The sequence below is a fragment of the Heloderma suspectum genome, chromosome 3, assembly GCF_057233095.1.
Source record: "Heloderma suspectum isolate Gila_16-S chromosome 3, 16-S_ref, whole genome shotgun sequence".
NCBI classification, from domain to species: domain Eukaryota; kingdom Metazoa; phylum Chordata; class Lepidosauria; order Squamata; family Helodermatidae; genus Heloderma; species Heloderma suspectum.
In genome coordinates, this window is record NC_139460.1 from 137,925,091 (window position 1) to 137,950,715 (window position 25,625).

The 25,625-nt window shown below is 42.9% G+C and overlaps 1 protein-coding gene across 1 annotated transcript in view; it reads left to right on the top strand.

Annotated features, from left to right (window-relative positions):
- The window catches only part of NALCN (sodium leak channel, non-selective), a 284,191-nt gene that overhangs the window by 27,802 nt on the left and 230,764 nt on the right, over nt 1-25,625 (top strand). The window contains exons 4-7 of the mRNA XM_084841809.1: nt 7,167-7,250; nt 8,728-8,867; nt 14,029-14,157; nt 20,088-20,242. Of these exons, the coding sequence (XP_084697935.1) occupies nt 7,167-7,250; nt 8,728-8,867; nt 14,029-14,157; nt 20,088-20,242 (508 nt within the window). The remainder of the gene's footprint in view (nt 1-7,166; nt 7,251-8,727; nt 8,868-14,028; nt 14,158-20,087; nt 20,243-25,625) is intronic.

Sequence of the window (25,625 nt, forward strand, 5' to 3'; positions counted from 1 at the left end):
CAAGCAACAAAGGAAGAGTACAGGCAGGTAGCACAGAAGGGCTAAAGTTGAGAACAAGCTGAGGTTAGCGAGGGATGGTAAAAGCAACAAAAAGGCTTTCTTCAGCTATGTGCATAGTAAAAGACAGAGGAAGGAAACGGCGGTTCGGCTATTAAATAAGGATGGCAAAATGGTAACAGATGACAAAGAAAAGGCAGAGGTGCTCAATTCCTACTTTGGCTCAGTCTTCTCCCAAAAGAGAGTCTATGACCCCCCTGGCAAAGGCGAAGTACAGGCTGAAGGGGCAGGATTGCAGCTTGAGATCGATAGGCATGTGGTCAAGGAACACCTCATTACTTTGAATGAGTTCAGATCTCCAGGGCCAGATGAACTGCATCCTAGAGGAATAAAGGAACTGGCAGAAGAACTCTCAGAACCGCTGTCTATTCTCTTTGAGAAATCATGGAGGACGGGGGAAGTGCCAGATGACAGGAGGAGGGCTAATGTTGTCCCTCTCTTCAAAAAGGGTAAAAGGGAGGAACCTGGGAACTACAGACCAGTCAGTCTGACATCAATCCCTGGGAAAATTCTGGAGCAGATGATAAAGCAATCCATCTGTAAGCACCTTGAAAACAATGCAGTGATTACTCGAAGCCAACATGGATTTGTCAAGAACAAATCCTGCCAGACGAATCTGATCTCATTTTTTTTATCAAGTCACCTCCCTTGTGGACTGTGGGAATGCTGTAGACATAATATACCTCAGCTTCAGCAAAGCTTTCGACAAAATGCCCCATGGTATCCTGATGAGCAAACTAGCTCAAAGTGGGCTAGATGAAACAACGATCCAGTGGATCCACAGTTGGCTACAGAATCAGACACAAACAGTGCTTCTCAATGGGATCTTCTCAAACTGGGGAGAGGTAACGAGCGGGGTACCTCAGGGCTCAGTCCTGGGCCCAGTGCTCTTCAACATTTGTATTAATGACTTGGAGGAGGAGGTGCAGAGAATGCTGATCAAATTTGCAGATGACACAAAATTTGGTGGGATAGCTAATAAATACACAAATTACAAATTAATAAATACAGAAATAAAATTCAAAGTGATCTTGATAGACTGGAGTGCTGGACAGAAAACAACCAAATGAAATTTAATAGGGATAAATGCCAAATCTGCACCTATGAAAAAGAAACCAAAGGCACAGTTACAAGATGGGGGATACGTGGCTCAGCAACACTACAAGCGAGAAGGATCTTGGAACTGTTGTAGATCACAGGCTGAATATGAGCCAACAAGGTGATGTGCCTGCAAAAAAGGCAAATGCTATTTTGGGCTGCATTCATAGAAGCATAGCTTCCAAATCCCAGGAAGCACTAGTTCCCCTCTACTTAGCACTGGTTAGGCCTCATCTGGAGTACTGTGTCCAGTTCTGGGCACCACATTTTAAGAAGGATGCAGACAAACTGGAGAGGGTTCAGAGGAGAGCAACAAAGATGATCAGGGGACTGGAAACAAAGCCCTATGAAGAGAGACTGAAAGAACTGGGCATGTTTAGCCTTGAGAAGAGAAGACTGAGGGGAGATATGATAGCGCTCTTCAAATACTTGAAAGGTTGTCACAGAGAGTAAGGCCAGGATCTCTTCTCGATCCTCCCGGAGTGCAGGAGTCGGAATAATAGGTTCAATTTACAGGAAACCAGATTCCGGCTGAACATCAGGAAAAACTTCCTGACTGTTAGAGCAATACAACAATGGAACCAATTACCTAGGGAGGTAGTGGGCTCTCCCATACTGGAGGCATTCAAGACGAGGCTGGACAGCCATCTGTCAGGGATGCTCTCACTTGGATTCCTGCATTGAGCAGGGGGTTGGACTCGATGGCCTTGTAGGCCCCTTCCAACCCTACTATTCTATGATTCTATGATTCTATGAACTATAGTTTTCTATTTCATCTGAACCAGAAAATATGGTGAATGGCTTCAGAACAACCCAGGATGTTAAGCCAACTTAAAACCATGGCGTTGTATCCCGGCTTGTTCTGAGGCCGTTAACTGCAGTTTCCCAAATGAGAGAAAATGGGGAAGTATAGTTAATGGAAGACTTCCTGGTTGGTTTGCTTGCTCGCTCCTGCAAAGGGAGGACTGAGGGGGCTGTGTATATGGCCAGATTGCTCATTAATATCTCAGCTTATTAATCATGGCTGGTATAAAGGGATCTGGGGTATGTTTCACCACCTTTGTTCCAGTAACATTTCTGTTTTTAAAAAACCAGAATAGCCCAGGAACAGATGTAAATGATGGTTAAGAGATCAAGAGCGTGCCATTGGTTCATGTGTTTGATCCTCCTCTCTTCTATCCTCATTTGTGCGTATTCCCATCTCTTCTCTGGTTAGAGTTAACTGTGGCACAATATTATATTTGTGCTGATGCTAACCATGGTTAACTCTCCTCATCGTTAGATCTGAACTCTGGATTTGAAACCAGGATTAGAATGAAGCTGGTTTGCATTCTGGTTAAAGATAATCATGGTTAGCACTGGTGAAGACCTACACCTCCACTATATTTAGCCAGGGAAAGGATAGGAAATTTGCATGGGTACGAGAGAGGAAGGAAACCCACAAACCTGCAGCTTGCTCCCAATCTCCTACCCATGGTTAGGACATTGTTAGCATTATGTATGTGCCAGGTCATAATGTTTCCTCATGGTTTATATATTTGAAATGTTTTACTTTTTTCTTCTGGTTCTTTACTCACCCCCAAAGGTCCCTGTATTATGAGAACACTGTCCCTCTTATATTTTGTTACTTCCTTCTCTGGCCCCATCTTCCCATTGTCTTAATTATTCTAATCTTTGGTACTGTACCGTGCAATAAATGTCTTTAAAAGCCTCTCCGATCCTGTAATTTTAAACAAAGTCCATAAAGCAAGCTGTTTGGGGCCTCTGTTATTCAGCAACACATCCAGTTTTTACTTTCCCGATGATGGCTCCCAGGTTTAGTTCCCAGGTGAGTGGAAATAAATCACAAGAAATTATTTTTGAACCAGTGGTTTTCTCTCTCTCTCTCTTTCTCCTGATTGTACATACTAGCAAAATGCCTGTCATTCTGAGGGAAGTCTCACTTATTGGAAGAACAGCTGGAGGCACAATGTCTGCTCTGCACACACATACATGCCTTGCATTTCCACCCATGAACTCCGTGTTGGTGAAGACCACCCCCCCCCCCAGTGTAAAGGACAGTGGGAAGGATGTGGCCCCACTGCAGATCTGTCCCCAAAGGTTGTGCTTTAGTTCTCTACATAGGAGTGACTCACAGATAATAATATTGGAGTAAATAAATTATGCACTTGACAACACCTGCTTGTAGTGATCTCAGTCTCTGAAGCAGAGAGCAGATGCTCCCCACCCCCACAACACACAAATGTCTCATTTTAGAGCCAGCCCATGGGTGATTATTCCCATTCTGTGTCCTGTTTCTTGGACATGCAGATTGTGACAGAACGTTAAGAGTTGGCTTTTATAGATAATGAGCCATTATCTATAATCTATATAGATCAATGTTATCTATATTATATATTATCTATATTATCTATATCACTCTGGGAGGTTTAACTTTTGTAAACCGCCCAGAGAGCTTCGGCTATGGGGCAGTATAGAACTATAATAACTAACAAATAAATAATAATAATGTCCATCCAGCTCTAAAGAATGACTATTTTGTTTTCAAAGTCATAATAAAATACCTTTTGTCATTCTAACCTTACCATTATTGTGAAAACTCTGGTTTTTGAAGAATTAATGAACTGTAACATCCCTGTTAAAGAATAAGACTTATTTATTTTTAAATGTACTACTGATTTTGAAGACCTAGGTTGCAGTCTTGCATCCATATAGGCTGGAATAGTGCTGCAGACTTCAGTGTATTCCATAATCTCAGACTTCAGTGTATGTCAAGAAATATATCAGGAGAACCTTTGGCACTACAGAGCTCTGGAAGCTGTTTTGGGAAGAGAGACGATTGTGGCAAAAGGGATCAAACTCTGCAAGCCTACACGTGTTTATTCAGAAGTAAGTCCCATTGATTAGGCCTATTGCAAGGAATCAAATGGGGCACTTGTGAGCAGGGTTGGGCCATGAGCAGGCTTCTCTGCTTGACCTGAGCCTTGGGCATATGCTGCTGCCTCCCCTGCATACCCCAGGGCCCACAAGCCATACCTGTGGGCAAGAAAAGGGGAGGTTGCTGTGGAAGAAGCCTTGGCAAGGACATTCTTAGCATCGATCCCCCACATGGGGAAGGGATGGGAGCATCTTCACCATCACCTCTGCTGCTGCTTTCTCAGGGTTGTGGATCCCGAGGTGGGCAGGGGACAGGGGTGGTTGTGGTAGTGGAAGTGGTGGTTGCTCCCAATGCCTGTGAATATTTTGAATGCGCTTGCTTGGTCTTTTGCCCACCCTCATCTGCTGTGCATTCAAAGGATGAAGCCCCGTTTGGGGCGAATGGAGGGATGTTTAATGAAGCTTACTGCTAGTGGAGAGAGGGATGTCCAGTGGGTCTTACTAAGTTCAGTGGGGCTTACTGCTAAGTAGGTGTTCATAGGATTGCGGCCTGAATTTTGAACTTCCTATAATTAAAGTTTTGGAGAAATGAAAGGGGAATTTTCCTCCCTTAGGATCAGTAGTGATTGAAAGGCACCATTTTGTATTTGAAGTATTAGATGTCATCCCATATACACTGCACCATCACATGCATGGCTTTCTTGGAGCAAAATAACATACAGATCCCTCCTCTGCTAAATGCATTTGCTTGGAGGTCACAGAGTTCTTCCAAACCAAGCTGACTTTTTCTGAATCTTGATATGAATTGAACTGATATGGGGGGATTATCTTGTATGAGACAATTCACATTCTACTGGTTTAACTCAGGGTTTAAAAAAAAAATCCATAAGAGAATAGCTCCTCTCTGAAGGTAGAAAAATGGCTGGATCCCTATTCTACAAGGGAGATCTGTGCATGGAAGCAAATGTCACTCTGGACATACAGCCTCATTTTGTTTTTATAGACATTCAAAATGGGTATAACGAATGTGTGGGGGGGGGGAGCTCTGCCCCAACATACAAGTATTCATTTCAATGTCTGAAGAGACCCCACATAGACTGGGTGTTCACACAACACGCTAACCCACGTACTGGGGCTCTTCATACAACAAGCTAACCCACAATTAATGGTTGAGTATGGGTTGTTGTTGAACTATGTGTTGTTTGTTGAACCATGGGTTAGCATGTTGTTTAAACTGGGGACATTTTTTGCAGGGTGGCTTGTTAACCATGCAGTGTGGCTCACTTTTTTTTTTTTTAAGCCACCTTGAGAACCTATGGTTTGTTGTTGGGTTGTTCAGAGTGGTTAACAAGCCACACTGCATTGTTAACAAGCTACCCTCTGGAAATGTCCTGGGTTCAGAAAAAAACACTAAGCCACAGTTCAACAAACAACCCACCATTCAACCATTGAGTATAGGTTTGCGTGTTGTGTGAACCCAATCCTATGCAAAAGTATGCATGTAAGATCTCTTGGGATGTTTCAGTGAATGCAGGTTGATCAGGGGTGCAGCCTGTTGCTGCTCCCCCGGGCCTTCAGTATTCATTATACGGTCAGGACCAGAAATATTGGAACAAGTACCTACTTTGAAGTCTGTAAAGGGCTATTATGATGCTTATCCAATCTCCATGGAGCTAACTAGATGCAGATGTGGAAGAAGGATGCATGTTCTTATTCAGATCTAATAATTGTTGCACATAACTAGTGCTTGATCTGGGCCTTGGAATTTAAATGATAAAATACATATGCCATCCATTGTGAATGGTTCATGTGCATTTACGTGGCTGTTCCCTGTGGTATACTCACAATTGGTGATGGGGAAAGAACCTAATCTCTTCTGCATTTACTGTAAGGTAACCAGGCCATTTAAATACATGGATGCCATTCACAATGGCTGTCAGATGTGTATTTTGCTATTTAAACTTGGATAGTTTTTAAGCCAGATTTAGAAAGTTCTGTGAATTTGCCCTCAGCCAGCTCTAACTCTGATTTGATTTCAGTAGAAATTCTAGAGCCCCAGTAAGGATCATTTCTCATTTTTACAACTTTCATTTGCAAGCAGTCCCAAACATAATTCCCTGCAGGTCATAACACATGAAGAATTTATATCTGTATCTACTTGTGAATTGGATATAGGTATACTGAAAATATTGGAGTGAACGGACATATCTTTATTTGGTTCAGATGTAGACACTAGTATAAAATGTTTACATGTTAAGAGTATTACTCAGTATTAAGAGTATTGAGTGACATATGGAATGCACCCATGAACAAAAGTTGTTCATGGGCAAGTTTAAGTGAACTTAGATTCTTGACTTTAAGGTACTTTCAAAAAGAACCCTGGGAAAGAGAATCCATAAGTCATTCTTCTATTTCCTATAGCTGCAGATTTTCAGAGTCTTTTCCTGGTCAGCAAAAAGGCAACATTATCACAATGTGACTGCAGCCACTTCTTGCAGGTTATATGTAAATGTAGTTTTGTGTTCAACCAGTGAGAAAACCTACCAGGGGACAAAATGAGGAAAAAGAAGTATACAAAACAGTATAATGAGCAAATTCAATCACATTCATGGCAAGAGCTCTGTGAATAGCACATTGTGGGTTGGGCTGCAAGTGGCATCAGTTTGGGAAAAGCAAGATGGATGTCTGCGTTCTTTCTCTGCCTTTTGGGTTATCCCAACCACTCTTCTTCTTCCAGATGTGTATTGGTTACAAACTCATTTTCTGTACAAGAAATCGAAGGTATAGCTTATAAATACTGGCCATTGACTCCTATGGCAAAGGTTGTTGTGAGCAGCTGTCAGGCGGAAGTATTTGTGGTATAAATGGAGTGCCCTGCATAAGCTTCTCTTTGTGAGAAAATGATAGGAAATCCTTCCAGGAAGTTCAACTTGCTACATTCTGTCCTGGATAAAGCATTTATTGTCTTGAATCAGCAACTTTTGACATAGAATTTCCAATGCTATAACGGTGTTGCTTCGTCATATTATAAATACTGTGTTTTAAAAATGCTGTCAGATTACTTTAATAGTGGATGGCCATAAAATAACACAAATAATAACTGATATAATACAACTTAATTTTTTTCTCCGTAGGGGGATAGCTCCTATGTGAAGGACCGCTGGTGTGTGTTCGATGGATTCATGGTTTTTTGTCTTTGGGTGTCATTAGTTTTACAGGTAATTATGTTGTGTTGGGCAAAAATACATGCTCCACCTCTGGCCAGGTCCTGAGCTTAATATAAGAAAAGCATTAAAAACACTCTGAGAGCTTCTCCTCCTCCAGTAACAGCCAATATTTGTCAGTAGTGTTGGTCTCATTCTTCAGAGCTAGGCCAAACAGGAAGATTCTCTCAAGGCCCAACATTTGAGGCAATGGTCTTTCTGGAATAAAGCAATGCTCTCCACTCTCCATCTCCTTTCATTGTTCCACTGCAACTCAGTGGTTGCACAGTTGTTTTCACAACAATCAGCTGAGTATACAATTAAAATAATGTTCTTTAAAAATCAGTTCTCAGGAACAGAGGAGGCTGCTTTATACGGAATGAGACCATTGGTCCATCTAGCCCAGTATTGACTGGCAGCAGCTCTCCAGGGTTTCAGACAGGATTCTTTCCTAGCCTTACCTGGAGAAGCAGGGGGTTGAACCTAGGACCTTCTGCATGCAAAGCATATGCTCTGTCTCTGAGCTATGGTGCCTCCCAGATAGCATTTTAGGTGCTTAATTACCTAAAATGCTGAGATGGCTACCACAGTTACCTTCTGCACTTCTGACTGCTCTCAGACAGGTGTTCTCCTGGATCAGACAGTAGCTGGCCAAAACTGAAGGGGGAAAGGATTCTAAATTCTGACATTTCTCCTGCAGAAACCACAAAAGGGTTTTAAAGTAAAAGTTGGCTATATATGCAAATGTAAATAAACTATTCATAGCCTGGACAAGGTTTTCTGTAAGATCTCTTCATTACAAAGTACGAAACATAAAACAATCCATATGAATACTAAAATGCTTACAACGTGACTGATGCATGTAATTTAATCTATTTCAAACTTAGATAAATCAATGCATTGTCATTTTTCAAACATTCTATGGGCACAGTCTCTCTTGTCCAGTGGATCCCCTCTTCCATCCCTCCCCCAACCTGGTGTATGTCTGTGCAGTGCAATATACTAGCCATTACCTGAAATGGCAAGCTTGCACACTTCCTGTTTCTCTGTACAGTTCTCCCTCTCCAACTCAGCCCTAGAGCAATCCTATATGTGGATAGCTGTATGTGAGCAAGAGGGTTTGTTGTGCCCTCTGTTTGAATATCCCAGCAGTCCAAATGTGAGTGTTTTAGATCACTATATGGTTCCTTCTTCTTTCCTGCTAGATTATTTCAATTCCCCTTTTAAGTCACATCTTCACAAAGCAGATAATTGACATTCTATGTTCCAAGTTGAGTTGTCTGAATTAAAAATAACTGTTGCTAAAGGCATTTTATTCAAGAAATATGGAGATCATTTAACTGAAAACCATGAAGGAAGGTTGACATTGAAAATACACTGTTCTGGAAATGGTATTATTTCGCAGAAAGAATAATAATGTAAAAATCAGCCAAAAGAACAGTGGTATGATCAGGACAAATCAGAGGGAAAAAGACATTCCTTTTCTTCCTAGGTGTTTGAAATTGCTGAGATAGTTGATCAAATGTCACCTTGGGGCATGTTGAGGATTCCACGACCACTTATTATGATTCGAGCGTTCCGGATCTATTTCCGTTTTGAGTTGCCAAGAACCAGGATAACTAACATTTTAAAGTAAGTGGGTTCTTTACCTTCAATTTTAAAGTGTTGTTTTACTAAATCTAGGCACTATTGTATAAGAACATATTGAGGTGTGTCTGTGGGGTGGGGGGACTGCCTTCTGATGTTTGATATTATCTAAACATTTTTCATTACTTAATTTTATTAGATATATACTATGAAGTGTTCACTATTGGGAAGGTGGCATATGATTTTTAAGAAGTTCCAGACCTACCTATTTTTCCTTCTAACCTGTAGACCACTTTCTGAGAAAGAAAACAATTTTTAAGGTTTCAGGAAGTTTGATTGGTCCAGTGTGTCTCATGAGATCTGAGTCAATATGGATGTTGTGGTTGTGGATATAGCTATAGATGTCATAAGTCTGAAGTGGTCAAAGTTACTAAGGGCGTGATCCTATTGAGATAGTTGGTCCGATTTCAGAAGCTACCGACTATCTAATGCAGGGTGGACAGAGGGCGAAGGAGATCTTCTCCTCCACTCCTTACCTGTCCTGTATTTGTAGCTGTGGCTTCGGAGACGGGGGGGAAGGGGCCTGAAGACCAGATAGGAAGCTGTCAAAAACAGCTTCCGCTGTCTCCTCCACTCTCTGCCCCCAGGAACGCCCCATTTCCGCCCTCTCCACACTTTGTTTATGAGTGTGGAGGCGGCGGTGGCAGCATGGAAAGAACCATGGCAGCTAAAGGAGGTGGGGGAGGGGCAGGTAATGTGGTTTCTGGGAACCGAGGTTGGATGACCTTGGTTCCCAGAAATCAAAAAATCCTATGGCTCTATAGACAATGTCTAGTGGCCATAGGACTGCTCTCTAAATGAAGTTATTTCCTATTGATCTCTTCACATACTATACTTTTTAGGTGTACACTTGAGAGTTTTAAAATATATACCCAACATGTAATGTAGGAATGGGAGAAACAAGTGTATCTATCATACAGGTACACTCTTCTGAGACCCATGATTTGCTGCAGATCCCTGAGTGTACACTTGTTGGAAAACCCAGGTTTGCTGTGGATCAAACTAGATGTGAGGTGGCAGTTCCATGTGACACACTGAAAGAGGAGAAGGGGCATATTAGTCAAGTTGCCCAAAGACTACAAGTTTTTAGAGTGTTGGTAGCGCAAAAGTGGAGAAGTACATCCATCCCCTGACTCCCAGAATGGTTATGAAATTCTGAAAAATTGTAGAATTGACAAAATTTATGGAGGTCATAAGTTTACAAGAGAGAGAGCAAGCAAAAAATAATAATATTAGCTGGTCTCCTTTAGTTCCTTTTATGAAATAAAGTTACAATGTTGATATTGATAAGTATAATAGTTTTCCCTTAATGTAAGGATTGTAATATTTTATATTTAAGTTATGATAGTCAATATGTGTGTGTTTCTGTCTGTCCATCTATCTATAATGTACGCACACATTACATAACATTGTTAAAGATATTTCTTCTTACTGGTTTAATTTGTACTATGTTTAGTTGTAATATTATGTATTATATCCAATTTATATAAATAATAAAGCTTACAAAATTAAAGAAAAACAAGTTGGAAAGGGGATTTGATTTTAACCTCAAAATGTGTGTGTGTGTGATGGATGTTGAACACTCTCTACACCCACTGCTTACCTCTCTGCAGCATGAGTCCATTTTGCTCAATCAAGCATGATTCAATGTCAGAGCTTCGCTGAGGAGAACAACATTTAGGGAGAGAAGCTATGGGGGAGTAAGCCACTGTTTGAGGGAGAGTTATGTATCCTCACTTGCATGTTGTTGTTCATTCGTTAAGTCGTGTCCAACTCTTCGTGACCCCATGGACCATAGCACACCAGGCCTTCCTGTCCTCCGCTCTCTCCTGGAGTGTGCTCAAGTTCATATTCATTGCATCAGTGATGCTATCTAGCCATCTCATCCTCTGCCGTCCCCTTCTCCTTTTGCCTTCAGTCTTTCCCAGCATCAGGGTCTTTTCCAGCGAGTTTTCTCTTCGCATTAGGGGGCCAAAATATTTGAGCTTCAGCTTCAGTATCTGTCCTTCCAATGAGCACTCAGGGCTGATTTCCTTTAGGATGGACTGATTTGATCTACTTGCAGTCTAGGGGACTCGTAAAAGTCTTCTCCAGCACCACAGTTCGAAAGCATCGATTCTTTGGCACTCAGCCTTCCTTATAGTCCAGCTCTCACAGCCATACATTGCTACTGGGAAAACCATAGCTTTGATTAGACGGACCTTTGTCGGCAGGGTGATGTCTCTGCTTCTTACTATGCTGTCTAGGTTTGCCATAGCTTTCCTCCCAAGGAGCAAGTGTCTTTTAATTTCATGGCTGCCATCACCGTCTGCGGTGATCTTAGAGCCCAAGAAAATAAAATCTGTCACTGCTTCCATTTCTTCCCCTTCTATATGCCAGGAAGTGATGGGGCCAGATGCCATGATCTTAGTTTTTTTTAATGTTGAGTTTCAAACCAGCTTTTGCACTGTCCACTTTCACCCTCAACAAGAGGCTCTTTAGATCCTCTTCGCTTTCACGCCTTCTCTCCTCAGCTACTTGTAAAGCCTCATCAGACAGCCACTTTGCTTTCTTGCATTTCCTTTTCTTTGGGATGGATTTCGTTGCTGCCTCCTGAACAATGTTACGGACCTCCCTCCATAGTTCCTCAGGCACTCTGTCTACCAGGTCTAATCCCTTAAATCTATTCCTCACCTCCACTGTATATTCATAAGGGATATGATTTAGGTCATACCTGAATGGTTTAGTGGTTTTCCGTACGTTCTTCAATTTAAGCCGAAATTTTTCAATAAGAAGCTCATGATCTGAGCCACAGTCAACTCTAGATCTTGTTTTTACTGACTGTATAGAGCTTCTCCATCTTTGGCTGCAAAGGACATAATCAATCTGATTTCAATATTGACCATCTGGTGATGTCCATGTGTAGAGTCGCCTCTTCTGCTGTTGGAAAAGCGTGTTTGCTATTATCAGCGTGTTCTCTTGGCAAAACTCTATTAGCCTTTGTCCTGCTTCATTTTGTACACCAAGGCCATGCTTGCCTGTTATCCTGGTTATTTCTTGACTTCCTACTTTCGCATTCCAATCCCCTATGATGAAGAGGACATCTTTTTTTGGTGTTAGTTCTAGAAGGTGTTGTAGGTCTTCATAGAACCGATCAACCTCAGCTTCTTTGGCCTCAGTGGTTGGGGCATAGACTTGAATTACTGTGATGTTGAATAGTTTGCCTTGGATTTGTACTGAGATCATTCTATCGTTTTTGAGATTGTACCCCAGTACTGCTTTTCCCACCCTTTTGTTGACTATGAGTGCTACTCCATTTCTTCTAAGGGATTCTTGCCCACAGTAGTAGATATAATGGTCACCTGAATTAAATTCGCCCATGCCTGTCCATTTTAGTTCGCTAATTCCCAAGATGTCGATGTTCAATCTTGCCATCTCATGTTTGACCCCCTCCAGCTTTGTTCAGTCGTTCAGTCATGTCCGACTCTTCGTGACCCCATGGACCATAGCACGCCAGGCCTTCCTGTCCTCCGCTCTCTCCCAGAGCGTGCTCAAATCCATATTCATTGCATCAGTGATGCTATCTAGCCATCTCATCCTCTGCCGTCCCCTTCTTCTTTTGCCTTCAGTCTTTCCCAGCATCAGGGTCTTTTCCAGAGAGTTTTCTCTTCGCATTAGGTGGCCAAAATATTTGAGCTTCGGCTTCAGTATCTGTTCTTCCAATGAGCACTCAGGGTTGATTTCCTTAGGACTGACTGATTTGACCTCCTTGCAGTCCAGGGGACTCGTAAAAGTCTTCTCCAGCACCACAGTTCGAAAGCATCAATTCTTCAGCTCTCAGCCTTCCTTATAGTCCAGCTCTCACAGCCATATGTTACTATTGGAAAAACCATAGCTTTGATTAGATGGACCTTTGTCAGCAAGGTGATGTCTCTGCTTCTTACTATGCTGTCTAGGTTTGCCATAGCTTTCCTCCCAAGGAGCAAGCATCTTTTAATTTCATGGCTACAGTCACTGTCTGCGGTGATCTTGGAGCCCAAGAAAATAAAATCTGTCACTGCTTCCATTTCTTCCCCTTCTGTTTGCCAGGAAGTGATGGGGCCAGATGCCATGATCTTCATTTTTTTAATGTTGAGTTTCAAACCAGCTTTTGCACTCTCCTCTTTCACTCTCAACAAGAGGCTCTTTAGATCCTCTTTGCTTTCTGCCATTAGTGCAGAAACCTTCAGCTTACCTTGTTTCATTGATCTTACATTCCAGGTTCCTAAACAATATTGTTCTTTACAGCATCGGACTTTCTTTTCACCCCCAGACACATCCACAGCTGAGTGTCCTTTCGGCTTTGGCCCAGCTGCTTCACTCTTTCTGGCGCTACTTGGAAATTGCCTCTGCTCTTCCCCAGTAGTATATTGGACACCTTCCGACCTGAGGGGCTCATCTTCCGGTGTCATATCTTTTAGCCTTCTGATACGTTCCATGGGGTTTTCTTGGCAAGAATACTGGAGTGGGTTGCCATTTCCTTCTCCGGTGGACCACATTTTGTCAGAACTCTCCACCATGACCTGTCCGTCTTGGGTGGCCCTGCACGGCATAGCTTATGGCTTCACTGAGTTACGCAAGCCCCTTTGCCACAACAAGGCAGTGATCCATGAAGGGGCCTCACTTGCTTACTCCTTGTGATATTTAAAAACAAATCCTACTCTCTTCTTTCTATGCAATCCCCAAGAAATGCCTTGAAATATTGCACATTGTTTATTGCCCATCCCTTTTATCTACCTTTGTAGGTCTTTTGCTTCTTTTTTCTGCTCTGAAACATTGTTTTCAAGTGCTAAACCACATGTTTATCCCTTCTACCACAAGGCTATCCTCTGCTCATCTAGTACATGTGGATGGTATATTCTACTGCTGGCATTGAAAGACCTATGCAAGTTACTTCATAAATGCTACAGTTTTGTTGGGGCATTATAGTCTTGTGTGGGTATAGAAATGTAATGGAACAACTAGGATTGTAGGCCCTGACCAATTGGTTTATCTTTTTAATGAGTTTTATACAACACTTATTTTTAGGCACTTCAAAAATAAATCATATTAGTAGTAATCTATGGCTCTTCTAGGTAGTTTCTTATCATGCATACATTTAATGAATACCACTTTCTTGTTTTGCTAGGCGTTCTGGCGAACAAATCTGGAGTGTGTCAATATTCCTTTTGTTCTTTCTGCTTCTGTATGGAATTCTGGGGGTTCAGATGTTTGGACCTTTCACATATCATTGTGTGACGAATGATACAAAGCCAGGGTAAGTCTAAATTAGGTTTTCTCTAAATTTGCTCCAGTGCTCTGCCATCTAGAGAAGAAGTGGGGAACCTTTTTCAGCCAGAGGGCCACATTCTCTCCTGGCTAATCTTCCCCGGGGGGAGGGGGGTGGCATGCCATCAGTGGACAGGGCCATATTTAAAAAGTGGATCTCTCATCCATACGTATTCACATACCCATTCATACACATTCACCCCTCCTCCCTCTCTCTCCCTCTCTCTCTCTCAGTCTCTCTAACGCACACACGCATGCACGCACACACTTTCACAGGCACATACATACAGCTCCCTCTTCACCGCTGCTCAGCTGTTTCCTCATCAGCAGCGAAGGGGGAAAGATCATGAGGTTTAAACCTCCCCTCCCTGTGATCTCTCCTCTTGCTAATCAGCGTCCAAGAGGGAGCCAGCCTAATGGGCATTTGTACTGGCTGGCATAGGAGGGGCTGAGCTGCTTCAGCTGGTGGAGCAGCTCCCTCTTTGTTGCTGCTCAGCTGTTGTTTGAATAGGCAGGAGGGGAGGTTTAAACATCTCCCTGCAATCTTCCCCCCTCCTTGCTGCTCAAGAAACAGCTGGGCAGTGGCAAAGAGGGAGCTGCTCTGCCTGGAGCCCCCCCCCCCATGTGTGCTCCAGGCATCTTGATGCAGCTCCTAGCAGAGCAATCTTCCCTTACCCCTCACTGTTCTCAAGTGTTGGAGTTTTGGGAAGGGTCTTCCTTGCCCATAGGCTTGGTGGGCTAGATCTGGCCCATGGGCTGGAGATTCCTCTCTGCTGATCTAGAGCTAAACTAGAAATAGAAAGATCATATGGAAGGAGTCCATCAAGCAAGACTTTGAGCTGCAAACAAAGTCTGCTAAAAGTAGGATTTGGCTTTATGTCTGGGGTTCCATTGAGTCAGTGTCATGAAATAGCTGCCTCTGTTGGGGCTTAGCATCGTTGGTGAAGTCTGGATAGGGTCTTTCCTAGGGTTTGGGGCAAGTTAGGTTTCCTGTGGAGGCGGGAATGGGAATAGAATACCACCACAGAAAGTTCCAACTGGTGCTTGAAGCCAGACACGGTTGTCTGTTTTTTGCTCCAACAAGAAGCAAATCATGACTGAGCCTTAAGAAGGGGTTTGGCTTCCTTTAGGCTGGGTAGCCCTACCTCCACACTGACTCTTTCTCTTAAAAGAGCATAGTCTGTTTCAACAGCCCCAGGCTGTGATAATGGGGGCTCTGCCATGCTGGTGTCTTCATAGCTGGAGCCCTCAGCATCTGCGAATGGCAATGCAATCTCCTCTGGATGCAGGGAACAGCAGGTCCCTGAGGTCTTCCTGAGGAGGAAGACTTGCAATACTTCTCTGTAACCAATTCCTCTCCCTGAACAATTAAATCAGGAGCCTCTTCTTCTGAGGGCAAAGGGTTGGGATCCTCTGAGGACAAAGGGTTCGGGCCTAATCCACGCCACCAGAATTCCCAAATTTCCAACAACAGCAAAATCCTCTAACCACCTACTATAAGAATGTAATCAAAGCTTCCAAGTTGCAGAGTAAATGTGTATGCAACACCTATTTAAAGGAACATCCAGTGGTTCTCTGTAGGTGTGGCCTCCATGGCAGAGTTCTCCTTGCCTCTGCAGATGGATCGATCAGGGTCTAATGGGAAGACCAGCACAAAATCCCCCACACGCTTTATATCGTGTATACTTTTAAATGCTGGTAGTTTTATTTGTGTACTTCTCTCTGTTGTTTTTAAGTGTTTTGAGGGGGGGAAGCTTTTATATATTTTTCTTTTTCTGTTTTGTTGTATTTTATTGTTTTAGATTATAAGCCACCTTGAGAAAAATGCTATGAAAGGTAATATATAAATTAACTTCCATGAATAAACAAATGTAAATAAATATATAAAGAAAGCAAGTTCAGAGATGGTTTGGCTCAGCTCGTCATGCATTTGGAGTTTTCCAAACCCCAAGGCAGCTATTACTTGATTCCCAGACCTCCCAATTCCAAACTTTGGTGCCATCATTAATGGCAATTAAATGGCCCCTTTTAACCACAGCTGGCTGGGAGGTGGGTGCTAATTCCCACCTCTCACATATTGTTGAACCCAGTTGCTTTGTCTTTTTTAGCACTGTTCAAAACATGACCCATAAGAACATGGGAAGTAATCATTAGCTGGTTAATGATAGCCTATTAGGCAGTGTATAATAGACAGTGATCTGCTTTACAGGAATAGTATCGTCACTACATCATGATGGCCCAAGAGAGATTTCGAATCCAAATCGCTGTAGAAATTTCTTCAGTGTTGCTCCACAAACATTGTTCCATTGTCTTATTCTACTTTATCACGTGGTCAAAACAGCAGTGACTTTCTGCTTTAGAGATCAGGCCACACAACTTGTTGCTGATCAAGCCAAATGCAGCCCACTAGACATGTTTTGTGGCCTCTAGTTTCTGGCTTACAGACCCAGGCAGTCAGAGGAGAAAAAGGGGTTTAACCACGCCCCTGGTGGGCTGCATTCAGCTTGGTGGGTAACAAGTTGCAGAGGCCTGCTCAAAAGGCAGAAGGCCTGTACTTTAGCTTTCTCAAGTGCATATTCTTTTTTTAAGCATCCATCTTCATGCCGGCTTTCCCCACAGTGGCCTAAAAGTGACTAGGCCAACATCTGTCCCTTCCAATAACAGCAATCAGGCACACGAGAGAGGAAGTAGTTCTGAGCTGCCTCCAGCTTAAGAGCAGAAGTCTGTTGATTTCCCAAGAGGAACAGGCAGTTGGGGTCCCACCTATACTTGCGGGGTGAGAAGTTAAATTTTAAAACAAACATAAATAGGTTATGTAAAAGTCTGAACATGTGTGTCAATATGATTAGCATACTCGAACCATTTAACTGCTAACAAGATTTGTTAAAGAAATCATTTGAGTGCTGCATTTTCTGCAATGCTTGTCCTAATTTTTTGAGACCTCCCCTTTCCCTTGAGAGAATTCTGAATCCCTTTCTTGCCAAGCATTCTTCACACTCATTATCCTGTTGTTATTACACTTCTCTATCTGAGGCAGCTATTTTCCTACTGGGCTCACTCTCCTCCCCCCCTCCCCCCCACAACTGTTTTGGTGTTTAGTGGGCTACTTTCTCTTGCTCACCCTCTTGCTCATATTTGTTTCTTCTTCTGAATAATGAGGAAAGCATCTCTCTCTCTCTCTCTCTCTCTCTGAATGTTACATATTGGCCAGAGTTTTGGTTCGGGATGTAGGATGCCTCAGTTCAGATCCCCACTTACAATGCAATCCTGTTTATTTGGAAGTTAGTTGTGTTGTGTTCAGCTGGGTTTACTTCTAGATAAGTGTGCATAGGATTGGAGCCATAGCTATAAAGCTCACCTGATAGTAGGATGAATATATATTTTAAAATTATTATTAGTGATATAACATTTGTAGCCCACACTTGTCCAAGAAGTTCAGGGCAGCATATAATGGCCCCCTCCTGTAAGGTCAGAAGTGGCCGAAGGTCATTGCTGAGTAGGGATTTTAACCTGGGTCTGCTCATTCTTATTCCAACACTATCCACTATGCCACACTGGTTCTTCTGCAGCAAAGTAGGACTGGTTCCTGTGCGTTTAATAGTTGTTTAGGACAGGAAATTTAATCAGGTACATCATTTCTATCCCTCCCACCTGTCCTACATGGCAACCTGCATTTATTTCATTTTATTTTAAAAAATTACTGGCCACCTTTTAGGTCAGAAGCCCTTGCTGGGTGGCTCACAGCAATAAAATACAAAAAAACAGTTAAAATATTAAAAGCAATAAAAACATAAACACAATAAAATAGCAATAAAAACAGCAACAAAAGCCAACAATAAAACCAACAGCGACAACAACAGCAATAATAGCAACAACAGCAGTCATACGAAGAGAAAGCCACAGTAAACTAATATGTTTTCAATGCTTTCTTAAAAGCCTGCAATGATGGAGCATGGCGGACCTCTGATGGCAACTTGTTCCAAAGGTGTGGGGCCGCTGCAGAGAAAGCCCTCTCACATGTGGTCAAACTGCTCTCATGGGTGGACAAATTTTGGCATGTACTAAAATTCCCTCTTCTGCAAAACTATTAAAGATACAGGAGCTTTGTTTTCCTTTGTATCAGTAATCACTCTGGTCAGGCCATGTGTGGAGTACTATACCCAGTTCTGGGTGCTGTGATTTAAGAAAGTCATTGACAAACTGGAGCATGTCCAGAGGAGGGTAAGCCGGTTGGTGAGGGGTGTGGAAACCAAGGCCTATGAGGAATAGTTGAAAGAGCTGGGAATCTTTAGCCTGGAGAAGATTAAGAGACTTGATAGCAATTTTCAAATATCTGAAAGGTTGCCACACAGAAGATAGAGCAGACTTGTTCTCTGTGGCTCCAGACTTGCTGGGGCGCAAATGTCAGCTAAACATTAGGAGAAATGGTAAGAGTTATTTGGCAGTGGAATAGCTCTGCCCAAGGAGGTGGTGGGCTCTCCTTTACTGAAGGTATTTAAGCAGAGCTTTGATGGCCATCCGTCAGGGATGCTATTGTTGCATGAAGCATTGCAAATCCTGCAATGAGTAGGGAATTGGACTAGATCAGCCTTCTCCAACGTGCTGCCCTCCTGACGTTTTGGACTACAACTCTCACATTGGCCATGGTGGCTGGCCTAATGGGACATGGAGTCCAAAGCATTTACAAGGCACCAGCTTGGAGAAGGCTGGATTAGATGAGCTCCTAGGTCCCTTCCAACTCTGTCTGGCTATGATTCACCTGAGAATTTCCTCAAACACTTTGTTCACATGTTTGTTATAATAGAGTTTAAGAAGTGTTCTCTAGCTTCCATAAAGGCCAGACCAGCTTCTTATGAAGAAAGCCAGCTATTTATTTAGGACATGTTTTTTTTCAACCAGGCTTCCATGTACATCCCCCAGTAGTTCTATGAACTTTTAAAATTGTTAAATTGTTTATTTCCAGTTTTTACTTTGCTTTTTACTTTGTATTTGGCTGCATTTGCACAAAACGATAAATCAAGTTTCCAGAGAACCCTGATATATCATGAATTATAAGTTTGCTGCACTTTGCTGCTCCTGCAAATGCTAAATAAACTAGGAGAAATTTGCTTAGCATGTCATCTGAACTGGGGATCCTGGCTTGTTGCTCCCCTTACAAGCCAGAATCGTAAACCAGGGAAGGAGCAAAGGAGGGAAAACACTGCATGCATTGTCAGACCACCCAAAGAGCTTTGGTTGTTGAGCAATATAAAAATGTAATAAATAAATACAAATGCACCAGCACACAGCTTGTTCACAATAAGCCAGGATTCGCTGGAATCTTGGTTTATTGTTTTGTGCGAACATGGCATGAGTGTGGGGAGGGGCATTTTATAATTGTTAAATTAATTACTTATCAGTTTTTACTTTGTTTTTTTTAAGTTAGTGGGTGCTAGGTAGAGAGCACTGGGGTTCTGCAGGATAACACAACATGTTACAGGGGTTCCTCAACCAAATAAGGATTGAAAAGCATTGACTGAGGATGTGACACTACAGAGGCACAGAGCCTCTGACTACAGTAACTCCAGCAGCTGTCTTGACAAACGCCCTTAGAGCTTCTTCTTCCCACACTGCACATGGCCCCACCTCTAAATATTAACCGTCTGTTCTCCAGCAGTGCATACGTTTTACCGCAAAGTTACATTTCATTCTAAGGAATTCGGAGCTATTGATGGTTCTTCCTGTTGTTTTCACTCCCCAGGATGCTGAAGAGGAGCTAGGGAAACATTTTCCTGCATGGTTCTAGTTGCATCTTCTGAACATCCCATTGAAATAGGTGGAATTTTTACACGTGTAACTTTTATGGTAGGGCTGTCACCCAAGTGATTAGCCTGTGTCTTGCTCATTTGGACTAACAGATCTCTGTTTTTATCCCAACAGAAACATAACCTGGAATAATTTAGCAATCCCAGACACACATTGCTCCAAAGTCTCAGAAGAAGGCTACCAGTGTCCACCGGGATTTGAATGCTTGGACCTTGAAGAACTGGGGTTAAGCAGGCAAGAGCTGGGCTACAGTGGCTTTAACGAGATAGGTCTGTCTATCTGATTAAAATCTATTTTCAAAACCTATTTGGAAATGTTTAAAAATATGTAGGAGGGACTCTTCATAGACAGTTTGTGAATGTACAGTGAAGGAGCACTAATGTGGTGACTGTTCCTGTCTGTGACAGATCTTTTTTTTCTCCCTCAGTGCTCAAATTGGAGATTGCTTTAGGGGTATTGTCTATGCAAGCCATCTGTGCTATTCTTTTCCTGGTATACTAAGGGCCAAAACTACTTGCGTGTAGTTTTCTCTGATGTTTTCTTCTTTGACAAAGTGCAGCCACGAGGCTGCAATCTGCGGCAGAAATCAGGGGGCGGGGGAAGCTTCTTAACCCTTTCTCCTCCAGCCCTTTTTTCATTTAAAATCACCCTTTCTGAGGAGTTTTCCCACCCTGAAGGTGAGTAAGGGCTGTAGCTTGGAGATGTCATGTACAGTTTGGCCCTTTAAATAGATGCTTGTATTACTTTCTGATCTGAGAAAAATTGTGCTGAAGAGTGCATAAGGAGAATTGCACGGGTATAAACAGGAGCCCATATTTATGTGCAGCCCTCAGTGAGATGGGGCCACATCATCATGGAAAAGTGGCTCTCGCACCTACTAGGTGTGTTTTTGTGTTTGAATGGGTATTGTTTGCTTGTGGGTGAAGTTCTTATTTGTTTTTTTTCATTTTTGGTTCCATTTCCCCACCTGCTTTCAAAATAATCTTGATTTCTACAGAGAGCCTCCTTAAAAAATTAAGAAGTGATAAGGGTCAGATCTGCTGACATTTCAGATTGTTTCCGTTCATCACCCTTCTGTGGCTTTTGGTGCATTATCAAGTCTTGTTTAGTTCGATAGCCTGCACCAACTGTTTTGACGACTGTATACACGGTGAGGCTAACCTCTCAGAAACATGCCATTGTGTTCCATGGATAAAACCCCAGTGATTGAGTGGCCTAATTAGGTATGAGATTTCATCTGCATAGGTTTCAAGGTTTTCAACAGGTGTCTGCAAAGACCAATAGATTACAAAGAACCCAAATGACAGCAAAGAGGGGGAAAGAAAAGTAGTAGGTCAGGTGGGCATGACTGTATAATTTTGTTTTCAGCATAACTAAATGTGTGATTGTGCATCTAAGTTTAGCAAATATATTTGCTGATGAAAGCAATCATGATTCAGTAGACTATATTCAGCAATGCAGTATTCTTTATTGTGATTTTTTTTAAGTCTGTCCTTCAGATATTTAGCAGACCAAAATTAAGTAGATGTAGGTCTGCTAGGTTTGTAACTGATATTGTTGAAATAGGTTTTCTCTCTGAATGGTCCATTACTGGCAACAACCAGAAGGCAGACAGAGTGCTTGGTGCTAGATTCTGAACAATGTTAGTGTTACAGGTTTACACATTTGTACATTTAGTTATTGTGACAGATCTGGGGGGCTTTTCCTTACTGGTGAACCCCCTTTTTTGTTAGGATCCCCCTCAAAAAAGAATGACTAATAGGCTGCAGCCACTGGCTTATCATTGTCTGACATTCTAGGCTGTCCAACTGCTCGGGGAGTTTCTAAGCCATATTACCAAGGAGTACTCCATTCAGCCCAGCACTAGAAGAAAAAAAAAAAAAGGAAGAAGGTTTCGATTTCCTTTCCCAAACCTCAGAGAACACCAAATCTTACAAAATGTTGTGAGTTGTCCTGAGAACACAAGGGCTGGCTTAACAGCTGTGCAGTCTTAGCATATGGGGAAGATTCTTGTGAAAATTCCCTTAACATTGTAGCCAAAAGTCAAGGTATAAAAAGTGGTTTATTTGGGATGGGAAAGAGAAGAAAAAGGAGAATGAAGGCACCAAACACAATTAAAAAACAACAACCATCTAACTTAGCTAGTACATTTTTATCTACTTGAGTAGAACCCTGGGTTTCAGAGCATGTGCAGAGTTCCTTGTAGAGCAGATGGTCTGAGAGAGAAATTTTAGACCAGCAAAAGCTGGGCCTTTGATGGAGATGGTTTGTTTTGTCCAGTGGTGAGAGCAGCTACATTTCTGAAGTAGTCTAGCTAGTCAGTGAGAAATCTACATAAAGGTTGTTTCCACCTCCTTAAGAATTAGTAACTCACATTATAAAAGAACTAGCCAGTGTAGATTAGCGGAAGTATAGTAAAAATATTTTTTAAAGGATTACCCTCAGAATGTATATTGCGGAACATAACAGATCAGGGGTCTGCAATCTTTTTGGACCCCTGGGCGCATTTGGGAATTTGAGAAACTGCTGTGGGCACCACCACAAAATGGCTCCCATGGAGGATGTAGCTAGTCATATATTGGCTGCTGTGAAGCCTGGCTAGTCAAAATCGAACAGATAGGTTTGGGGGGAGAGAAATAGTGAGCCAAGAGGCTGAGAGGGAGGAGAAAATAGCAAGACAAAGGGGGGGGAACAGTAAAGTGAAGAGTGGGGAGAGGAATAGCAATGTTAGAGGCTGAGAGACGGCGGGAAACAGCAAGGTGAAAGGGTAGAAAAGAGCAAGGCTAATGGCTAGGAGGGGGAGACACAGTGAGCTAAAGAGTAGTGGGGAACAGTGAGGCTAGAGGCTGGGTGGGAGGGGAAAATAACAGGGCAAAGGGATAGAGGGGAGAGAAAGAGCAAGGCTGGGAGGGGTGGGGAAGAAAAAGACTGCCCTAACATTTTTTCAAGGTTTTTCTTAAAACAATTTTTTTGAAGGGGGCAGGGCGGGCAGATGGACATTGTTGGAGGTCCCTGTGGGCTGCCATAGCACCTGCGGGTGTTCCAAACCCCTGGGACACAGGATGTCTGTCTGTTGCGGACTTCCAGAGTAGAGGTCTGATTGCAAATGCTCTAGGCTGCACTATTGCTCTACTGAGAATACGGGGTCTGTTTGTCACAGTTGCACTGCAGTGTGCCTCCTTTAACAAGGAGTCCCTAATTTTTCTATAGCGCGTTATACTTTAAAAACAGAAAAGAAGTCCTCTTAGCATCTAGTTAGTAATCAACATGAATGGATGCTGTCTTTCTGAGTTTCGGCTGAGATCCTGCTGATTCCTGACCACCAGACTGAGATTTTGGTGACCACCCAACTAAGTACAGATATGGGACACAGCGAGGGAAGAGGAGAGTCATGTACATTCTGATTTGTTCTGTTTATCTTGCTTCGTGATGTTTTTTGACTTAAAACTCCTCACATGTATACTACACTCTTACATAGCCAATCCCAAGCTGATTTATTTTATCACTTATTTGCGGCCTGAAAAGTATGTTGTTCAAATTGATGAATCCAGCATGGGCTTGTTTTGTGATCGTTGTTTTGCTTTCTGACTGGAAAAATCCGGAAGGTTTGGGGCTTTGATTCGCACTGTGGAGAAGATAAAGGATTATTAATATAATCTTGTTGTGGCTTTAATATCTCCTGTTTGCAAGTGAATACCTGCATTCTACCTCCACTACCTGTCTTTAGTTTTCTTTTTCCTCTACTTTTTCCTGTGGTGTACTTTATTACATTGACATAGTATCTTAAATATACTTAATTTATCACATGCCCCTCCATTTTGCGAACTGAGATAAAAAAGCAGAATAACTTTCAAGGACACCAATAATGTCTGATGAGTTTGCTTGTTTATTTTTTACATTATGCGGTGGCAAATTCTTTTGACTACTTGTTCTTATGGATCCTGCCCCAATCCCTGAGGTTCAACAGAGGTCTGGCCCACACATTACCTCTGCAGTGTGGTTGCCTTTCCTCTGTGGTCAATTCCCACATCACATTGCTAACATTTGAATTTACACATCACATGGGCTACTGAAATCATGTGGGCACTTTTCATACCACTGAATGGGCAGCAAGTGCTGCTATGGGAAGTGCCCCCTTGATGCAGCATTTACTAATGCAATTCCAAAGTTGATGATGAGGGGATGGAAATCAGACTGAAGCAGTTCCATAGCTGTATCTCTGGCCCAGTTATAACATTATCTTTTTGCTTTCCCCAAGCCAGCAGTTCACTCAGGAGCAAGATTAGGCCCTCTCTCCTCCTCAGCTGACTGGTGTGTATCATGGCATGCTGGGCAGGGTTTAAACCTCCTTGCCCAGCACGCCATAACAGAGATGAAAATAGTCCTCTCCCCTCTTCCACAGCTGATCCGCATGAATCAGCTAAGGAGGGGCCATCTGGGAATGGGGTGTGCATGTGTCCATATAGATGTGTGCGAAAAGGGGTGCTGCAGGCCAGTAGCGGACCGATCCACTTGGGGTAGTGGCCTCACCCACTGCCAGTATGCAGTTCCCGACGTTTTGGGAGCCTTTGAGCCAAAAATGGTTCCCCACCCCTGCCGTAAGTGCTTCATCCTTGATGGAGTGGATGTATGACTCAACTGAGAAAATATATGAAAGTGTACACTGTAGAGTTTGTGTACACTGTATAGTGCAAGGGAAGATTTTAATAAAGGGGTATTTTAAAAAGGGATTCCATTCCCCCCCTTTTGTGGGAAATTTTCTGTGTTCTTTGTCATGTGGCTGTGTTACACTTGTACACACGGCACACACACACACACACAGTGTGTTAGAGCAGTGGTTGGTGCAACCATAAAATCCAGCTTGCTTGTAATGTCTTCAGATCACCCCTCCCCCTATACTCTTTCAGGCAAAGAAGGGGTGTCCTTCTCACTTTTTGTTTCAGAGCAAAACGCTTAACTTATCACTGGGCTTTATATTAAGCCAGGGGTGGGCAACCTGTGGCTCTCCAGTTGTTTTGGCCAACAATTCCCATCAGCCCTAGCCAGCATAATTGATGGTGCAGAGTGATAGCAGCTGCAGGCCAAAGAACTGAAGTGCCACACGTTGCCCACCACTTCATTAAGCAGTGGGAGAGGAAGCAGCAGAGATATCAAGGCCAGTGGAGGCTGGCCGCCTCCATTTCAGTGGGGCAGTAAATCTGCTCTGGGTTTCAGTCAGAACCAGTCAGAACTCCAAAGGAGCTGTCCAAAGTGCTGAGCCCTACACCCAAACTGTGGATAGCTCTTTTAGAGTTCTGACTGAAACCCAGAGCAGATGCACAGCCCCACTGAATAGAAGCCACCAGCCTCTATTGGTCAAGGCAAGTTCTTCCTCTCCCTCACCCCAGCTACGCTCTCTGGCTGACTTGAGCTTGTGTGTGTCCCCCTTTTAGAAGCTGCTGGCAAGTATTGCCTTTAGGAGGAAGGGGAGCCCATGTTGTGGGGACTTGGTGGAACTCCACATGTCTGCTCAGGGACCTGATGTCAACAGCAGCCACCCAATGAACAGGCAGCAGTGAGTGCAGGCACCTCCCAGTTAGTGCTGGTTCTCAAGCCATTCCTGGAAGCTCTCAGTGCTGCTGGTGCCTCTGTTGCCACAGACACACAGTTACA